General features: G+C 35.9%; 1 protein-coding gene across 1 annotated transcript; it reads left to right on the forward strand.

The window, feature by feature from the left end:
- Nucleotides 1–1,266: 1,266 nt before the first annotated feature.
- LOC309869846 (olfactory receptor 9K2-like) lies at nucleotides 1,267–2,208 on the forward strand (the record flags this gene model as incomplete). The annotated part of the gene is made up of 1 exon (XM_082741617.1): nucleotides 1,267–2,208. One exon carries the CDS (start codon nucleotides 1,267–1,269, stop codon nucleotides 2,206–2,208), a length of 942 nt encoding a protein of 313 aa, XP_082597743.1.
- Nucleotides 2,209–9,129: the final 6,921 nt, after the last annotated feature.

Below are 9,129 nucleotides of genomic sequence, written 5' to 3' on the forward strand. Positions count from 1 at the left end.
GTTAAGAGTTTAATAAAACGTGGGGCACCTGGGTGGCTCAATGGGTTAAAGCCTCTGCCGTTGGCTTGGGTCATGATCCTGGGGTCCTGGTTTCGAGCCCAGCATCAGGCTCTTTGCTCGGCAGAGATCCTGATTCCTCCTCTCTCTCTCTCTCTCTCTGCCTGCCTTTCTGCCTACTTGTGATCTCTGTCTGTCAAATAAATAAATAAATAAAATCTTAAAAAAAGAGTTTAATAAAACTTGCTTTTTAATCCAATACATTCTTTTTACATTTTGATTTATTCTTCACTTTGAAGTTTCTAATTTTTTCTCAAGTTTTGAAGTTGGAGATGACATGGATTTCTTGACAGATTTATACAGAGAAAAACAATATCAACAAACTTTACAGGATACAAATTCTAAAGGCATTGATCACATTTTATTTGCATTTAAATAAAATTAGACTTTTTCCGGAAGTTAAAGTCTGCTTTTATTTTTAAAGATATCAAATAAGACCGTTAACACCTTGGTAATTTACTTGCTGTTGTAAGAGCTCTTTTTGGTAGAAAGTTCATATTATTTTGAAAAGACTTTTTTTTTTTTAAAGATTGTATTTATTCATTTGACAGAGATCACAAGTAGGCAGAGAGGCAGGCAGAGAGGAGGAAGCAGGCTCCCTGCTGAGCAGAGAGCCAGATGCAGGGTTCAATCCCAGGACCCTGGGATCATGACCTGAGCTGAAGGCAGAGGCTTTAACCCACTGAGCCACCCAGGCACCCCTTGAAAAGAACTTTTATCTTTCTTTTGCTAGATTATTATTTTTACTGTTTTGAAGCAAAGTATTATTACAAAAATGAATGTAAAATGATCAATGAAATTTAAGGAAGTGTCTTTTTCTTAGTGTCAAGAATTAGACTTTAGTACTTTGAAATCACAAATGACATCTTGCAAACCATCTGTGTGACAAGATAGAAAGACATAAGGATGTATCAGACTTTGTTGTGTTGAAATTCACGGTAAACTTGAATACAAAATATTTCACCTTGAGTTCAAATTCTAGTTAGAACCTTAACAGTTGTGTTGCCTTAACCAGTTTTGTTACCTTAGGCACATCAAATATCTCTCATCTTGAATTTTCTCATGTGTGTAAACTTAATGGGACTTAACTTGAAAGGATTCTGTCAACTATAAGTTTTTTTTTAAATGTAAAGTATTATATGTGATGTAGAGAAATAATGGAAACTTCATCTGTTGACTTTCTATTGTACTTTAAAGCAGAAATTTGCCATGGGTGACAAGGGCGGAGACAACCATTCAGAAGTGACTGACTTCATTCTTGTAGGCATCAGGGTCCGTCCAGAGCTCCACAGTCTCCTCTTTCTACTATTCCTGATTGTTTATGGGATGGTTCTTTTGGGGAACCTTAGCATGATTGGCATCATTGTGACTGATCCCCGGCTGAACACACCAATGTATTTCTTCCTAGGCAATCTCTCCATCATTGACCTCTCCTACTCCACTGTGATTGTACCCAAAGCCATGATCAACATCCTGTCTCAGAAAAAGACCATATCTTTTGCAGGTTGTGTGGCTCAGCTATTTCTTTATGCACTCTTCATGGTCACAGAGGCTTTTGTCCTGGCAGCCATGGCCTATGATCGCTTCATTGCCATCTGCAACCCACTCCTCTATACTGTCCGCATGTCAAGAAGCCTCTGTATGCAGTTGGTGGCTGGATCCTATCTCTGTGGCTGGGTCAGTTCCATCCTTCAAATCAGTGTAACCTTCTCAATGTCTTTCTGTGCTTCCCGAGTCATTGATCACTTCTACTGTGATTCCAACCCAATTGAGAAGATCTCCTGTTCCAATATCTTTATGAATAAGATGGTGTCATTTAGTCTGGCTGTGCTCATTATTTTGCCCACAATAGTTGTTATTGTGGTCTCTTACATGTATATTGTGTCTGCAGTCTTAAAAATCCGCTCCAGTGAAGGGAGGAAGAAAGCCTTCTCCACTTGCAGCTCCCACCTGGGGGTTGTAAGTTTGCTCTATGGGACTGTCTCCTTTGTCTACCTCACACCTCCAAGTAACCCTGAACTTCGTAAAGTGGCTTCTGTATGTTATATTTTGTTCACACCTATGCTGAACCCTTTAATCTACTCTCTAAGAAATAAGGATGTTAAAGATGCCATGAAAAAAGTCCTATGGAAGAAAAAAGTTGTGCTTTAAATCTGCTTCCACCTGTTCTACTGTTTCTTGTACCAACTGATTTTGTCTCCTTGATCTTCTAGACTGAGGCATTTTAAAGCTCAGGTTTACTTAAAAAATAAAAAAAAACCCACCCCCTCAAGGAAAAATGCACCTCAACTGTTTTATTCCACAGCATTAATAACATCCTGTAAAGAAAGCTCCAAATAACATATTCACTTTTTCTCAAGGCAATATTAAATCTGAAAATTCTGGACACCATGGAAATCTACTGCATTTCTATAAAGGGTTATGTATTTTTCACTCTGTAGGCAGTAATATGCAAATGGGGAAGTATAGAATTTTATATTTTTGCTTCCCTGTGTGAGTAAGTAAAATAGAAATGCAGAAAATACCTGATATAATGATTAACTTAGAAACTGTGTGACCCAGTGGTTTATATGCAAATGGTAGTTAGTATAAATGTTAGTGTTATGCTTTGGTTTCCATGTCAGGCAAAAAATAAGAGAGCATGTGAATATAATGAGGAGGAAAGGGAAAGGTAGAATAACCAGTGATCTTTGTTGAATTAAAGTGGCCAAAGAAGAAACATGTGAAAATTGCATTATTTTATAAATTAAGACATTTTATTTGATTTTCTTTGAATGACACAGTCATCTCTACTTTGCTATTATACAATGAAAACATTTTAGGATGTTTATGATATTTTACAGCTCATGCTTTCTATGTTTTGAATAATATGCAGTTAGTGAAAGCATCATACTGAAATGAAATTAGCTTGAGACTCTCAGTTAAAAATATCATAAGGCCTTACAATAACTTTAATGAGTGTGTGCATGTATGTGTTATGTTTTTTGTATGTATGAGTGTGTTTATTAACTTGGTTAAGGAGTAATAAAATTGTTATTAGTGCTAAGCATCAAATGTCAATTGAGAGAAGAGTGGTTAATGCAGCAGCAACCCACAGATTTGACAGGTATCAAGGGAAGCCAAGTTCTAGAGAAAATCATAACAGGTCACTATTTTTACAAGTGCTCTAAGTAATAATTCAGCGAAACTGAAATGCTGAATTTCTGATATTTCAGAATATAACTATATTTCAAATAACTGAAGCCAATTAATACTTAAGTCCAAACAAAATCAAATGTGGAAAAAAGCTAAACCTAATAAATAAGATATAGTGACCAGTTTTGTCCATGTACTTGGCATTGTGAAAGCCTAAAACATGGGTATCTGATTAGGCCCCCCCCCCTTTTTTTTTTTCAATTTTTGTTTAGACAGAAAAGCTTTCTTTGATGAATACACAAGCATTCATGTTGTGGGCTAATGTTTATTAGGGTTAGAGATTTAATTAATAATTATATAAGAAAGAGATCTGCAAAATTATTTTAAAATATCAAGGTTATATTCATCCCCTCCTTCCTAAACCTGTGGATCTACCATTATTTTTGGTACTCAGAGGCAACCATTTAATTGATATTTCAGAAAAACATTATTTGAGATCAAAATAGGAATCCAAATCAGCTTGGGAAAGTGATCATTGTCCTTGATTATTATTATTCTGGAAAATACCCTTTTTAGGTTTAGGTTTTATATATTCCCATTGGATTTCCATTACTGTTAGAGTATTACTCTGTTGTAGATCTAACAAGTGCAGGTTACTAAGAACTGTTGGGAAAAGGCAATAGAATATTGGATAAAAATACAGCCTAGATTCCTTTGCTTTAGTTTTTGTCTGGTTGATTCATATTTCCTGCTTTGTAACCTTAACAGCTAAAAGTATTCCAGTGTATAACTTCACAAGTGGCATCACTGAAACCACTTTAAATGTTTGAAGGAATCTGGGAAAGTTGAAAACCAAGGCAGAATACTTCCAAAGGTGCTCAGTAAGGTCTTTATGATTTTCTTTCCATTGCCATAAACACTTTCTTTGGTAATTTTTTTTCTGGGCCTTCTACGAAAAGTAGTGCCTAATTTATATAATGTATATCTTTCTTGTTACTTGTGCCATCAAGATGCCATTGGAACATCCCAATGTCTTACCAACCTTCTGTTGACTTTCGTTGACAAAGTCTTTTTTTTAAAAAAAAATGATGCATGGATTGCTTATGAAACACTGCTACATCCAAGAGACTTTGAAGATTACATTCTGCACCATAGACATCACAAGTTGTTATTTAGGGGTTATTTTAAAATTGTACACAAAAATCCACATAGAAAAATCTTTTAATACTGATACCAACTTAAGAGGCTGAAGAGTGAACTCAGTTTCTCAAACACTATTAACTTATTTGTTGTGTTGTACTGCAGGATTCATCTTTCTTGATTAACAAGTTTTTGGATATGCATGTATATTAATTGCCCTATAACATCATGTATTGCATTTTGTCTTTAAATTTTATGTATTGTTGATGGTTACCTAATATTTAGTGTAATGATGGAGAACTTTGGTGAAAGCATTTATAATAATATTTTCTATTGCCAGGATGTTAACATTCTCTGGCTCTGATAGTTGTAAATGGTAATTAAGCACTGATTTGAAATTCACTAACATAGGTTAGAATGATTACATTAAGCACTGTGGACAAGTGCCCAGAACTTGCTTCAATGTCTTTTCCTTAAGATAATTTCAACTTCTTATTATGAGATTTCACCTTTTATGGTGATTGGAGAAGCTGAACTGATTAGATATTGTAAAATATGGTAATGTTGAGTTGACATTGAATTGTTTGTTATACTTACTCTCGTATGTTGATTATCAGATGTCATTTTGTCCAGTCCCCTGAAAGCAATGTTGGTCATAAAATCAATAAAAATTTTGAATGTGTGTAAGCTATTATTCTCGAGGTCCGAGTGAGGACAAAGCTACTTACTTGTGAAGCCTAGTGAGATAGAGGAAGAGGGAAGAGATGGGATAAGAAAAAAGCAATGTATGGGGTGCCTGGGTGGTTCAGTGGGTTAAAGCCTCTGCCTTTGGCTTGGGTCATGATCTCAGGATCCTGGGCTCGAGCCCTACATTGGGATCTCTGCTCAGTGGGGAGCCTGCTTCCCTTCCTCTCTCTCTGCCTGCCTCTCTGCCTACTTGTGATCTCTGTCAAATAAATAAATAAAATAATTAAAAAAAGAAAAAAGCAATGTCGAAGTGAACATATGAAAAATTGAATTAGTTTCAAAGTAATTTCTTAATTATTTCAATTTTGTGAACAAACAAAAAATGAAAACAAGAACTTTAACCAGAGACTGATTTTCCTATTTGTTCATTTTTATGAAATATGGGTTCTAGGTTTTGAAATAGTTTCTTTTACCCTTACCAACATTTAAAAATCATCTATTTATTTACATTGTTTGGCATCAGTTTCTTCAACTGAATATCTTGTACTTAGGTTGCTTTTGTGGCAACTTACATAAATTAACTTTGGATGACTTAAGCAAAACCTAAATAATTAGACATGTAAATTTTGTTTGGTTCTGTCTGCACATCCACAATTGTAAGGCTGGAAAGGGTGAGTTGTTTAGTCAGCATTACAGGAAATTAGAAAATGCGAAATTGGCAAAAATATATTTTTTAAGATTTTATTTATTTATTTGACAGAGAGAGATCACAAATAGAGAGGCAGGCAGAGAGAGAGAGGGAAGGAGGCTCCCCTCCGAGCAGAGAGCCCGATGTGGGGCTCAATCCCAGGACCCTGAGATCATGACCCGAGCTGAAGGCAGCGGCTTAACCCACTGAGCCACCCAGGCGCCCCTGGCAAAGAATTTCTAAATAGGATCTAAATATGTTTAATCCCATGCTATTGGAAACATTTACTACACAATGTTCAGTGGTGGAGGGAGCAGCATTTCACTTTAATGTCTCACATCAACATACTTAGAAGTATCAAGATGTTTTGGAAGCTAAGGGTTGTTGCTCTTGTCACTGAGGAAGGGAAGATTTTCTGATACCTCAGGGGCATCTAACCCAGGTGTATGAGACCAGAACATCAATGGTTAATCCTTCTCAGCATCACTGTCTCCTAAAGAGATTGAATTTAAGTTTTCTCAGTTTTATTTTTGTCCCAACTTCTTTTTTTTAAATTTTTTATCTTTATAAGCATATAATATATTTTTATCCCCAGGGGTACAGGTCTGTGAATCGCCAGGTTTACACACTTCACAGCACTCACCAAAACACATACCCTCCCCAATGTCCATAACCTCACCTCCCCCTTCTTCCAAGCCCCCTCCCCCAGCAACCCTGTCCCAACTTCTTTAGAGACATCCATTATTAATTTGTGGGTTGTACTTATCAATCCAGCAAACTGTTAGACTATTTGCATGAATCAGCACATTAATTTAAAAATCTCTGGTAAGTACAAATTCTACCCAGTATCTATCTCACCACTAAAAGAGCCCTCAAAATTCATTAATTTCAACATACTTTGCATTTTGCCAGGATGTATCCAAAAAACAATCAAATTTAAAGCCAGTCTTTTACAAATTCTGCTTCTGCTTTGGAGTACTATTCCTCTCTCAGTGTGCTGGGTTCTGATTCTGGTAACTGCACTCATGAAAATTAGGAATAGGATGGATGTAAAGGGAATTAGTTTCTTCTTTCAAGAAATGTCCTCAAGAGTCCTAGCATCTTAGAGCAGGTAGAAAAGAGCTCCATCAGGAAAATGAGTGGGTTTGTTTCCTATGCAAATGTGGTTGGGGTAGGGTGTCAAAAATATCAGGATATTCAAATTGTTGCAAATAATCTACATACCCAGATGTCCAGAGTTTACTCGTGTAAGAGATGTCAGAGGTATGAATTGAGATATTTTGTAATCAGCAAAACCAAAAAATCATACTCTGGGGTTTAAGTTTTCTGCTATTTTAATCTTTGCAGCTCAAAATATGAGATTATCTTAACGGTGACAGAAATTTCCTATATAAGGGTGAGAATTTATTTATTTATTTATTTATTATTTATTTTTAAATTATATTTATTTATTTATGAGGGAGAGAATGAGAGAGAGAGAGAGCACAAGAGGGAGAAAGTCAGAGGCAGGCACTTTGTTTATGTTTTTGCTACTAATAAACATCTTTCTGCACACATAATGATGTACTGCCTGTATTTTCTGTATGAAATACATTCCCAAAAGCAAAATTGTTAAATCAAAACTTCTATGCTTTTCCATTTTGGTAGGTGTTTAGTAGATATTTCTTAATTGTTTTCTTTAAAAAATATGTATCATATGTCATATTGATGGAATGCATGCATCTCCTTGTCTTTTATCACCACCAGCACTGGGTGCTAACAATCTTAATTTTGTCAATCAGATGGGCGAAGAATGCATTGTCCACAGTACTGTTGCACTAGGACACTTCCAACATTTTTGCTCTTATTGTTCTAATATTTGAATGTGTAACTTAGACATAAGACATAAACATATTGTTTTATAAATTCAGTTGGAAAATATTTGCCATTTGACTATACTAGTTAGGCAATTAAATTTATTATAGCACTGATTTTTGGATTTATTTCTTTGACCAGATTTTTTAATCCCTGTTTCTGTGTGTCTTCCTTTTTCTTTTTCTTTTGAATTGGTTATTTTTAACAGATTATTAGTATTAGTATTATTAGATTATTATTATTACTATTATTAGATTATTAGTATTAGTATTATTCCTAGAAATTTCCACAGGCTCATTTAACCTAACAAGGGGCAATTACTAAATGTTTATCATTTTCCTAAACAATACAAGACATTAGACCTCTTTAATGCTGTCATTTTTTACTCCGTTGCTTTCATTTAATTTTAGTCTTATTTTTGAAATTTATATAACATTACATAATACTATTTATTTACATTTATCTATTTAACCATTTCTTTATTCACCATTCTTTTTTTATTTTTATTTTTTTAAAAGATTTTATTTACTTATTTGAGAGTGAGAATGAGAGATAGAGCATGAGAGGAGAGACATCACCTGGAGAAGCAGACTCCATGCCGAGCAGGGAACCCCATGTGGGACTTGATCCTGAACTCTAGGATCATGACCTGAGCCAAAGGCAGTCGCTTAACCAACTGAGCCATCCAGGCATCCTATCCTTCTTTTTTTAAATTAATGTATTATTTGCTTCAGTGGTTCAGATCTGTGACTCATCAGTCTTACGCAATTCCCAGCACTCAACATAGCACACATCCTCCCCAATGTCCATAACCCAGTCACCCTATCCCTACCCCCACCTCCCAGCAACCCTCAGTTTGTTTCCTGGGATTAAGGGTCTCTTATGGTTTGTCTCCCTCCCCAGTCCCCACCTTGTTTCATTTTTTTCCTCCCTATCCCCCAACACCCCCGCCCTGCCTCTCAAATTCCTGGTATCAGAAAGATCATTTGATAATTGTCTTTTTCTGATTGACTTATTTCGCTTAGCAAAATACCCTCTAGTTCCATCCACGTCTTTGCAAATGGCAAGATTTCATTTTTTTGGATGGCTGCATCGTATTCTATCATGTATATATACCACATCTTCTTTATCCATTCATCTGTTGATGGACAGCTAGGTTCTTTCCATAGTTTGGCTATTGTGGACTTTGTTGCTAGAAAGATTTGGGTGCATGTGCCCCATTGAATCACTACATTTGTATCTTTAGGGTAAATACCCAGTAGTGAGATTGCAGGGTTGTGGTGTAGTTCTATCTTCAACTTTTTGAGGAAACTCCATGCTGTTTTCCAGATTGGCTGCACCAGTTGCAATCCCAACAACAGCGTAGGAGGGTTCCCCTTTCTCGGCATCCTCGCCAGCATCTGTCATTTCTTGACTTGTTAATTTTAGCCATTCTGACTGGTGTGAGGTGGTACATCCTTGTGGTTTTATTTGTATTTCCCCGATGCCGAGTGATATAGAACACTTTTTTTGTGTGTGTGTCTGAGGCCATCTGGATGTCTCCTTTGCAAAAATGTCTGTTCATGTCT

This window comes from Mustela nivalis, assembly GCF_964662115.1.
Source record: "Mustela nivalis genome assembly, chromosome: 7".
NCBI lineage: Eukaryota > Metazoa > Chordata > Mammalia > Carnivora > Mustelidae > Mustela > Mustela nivalis.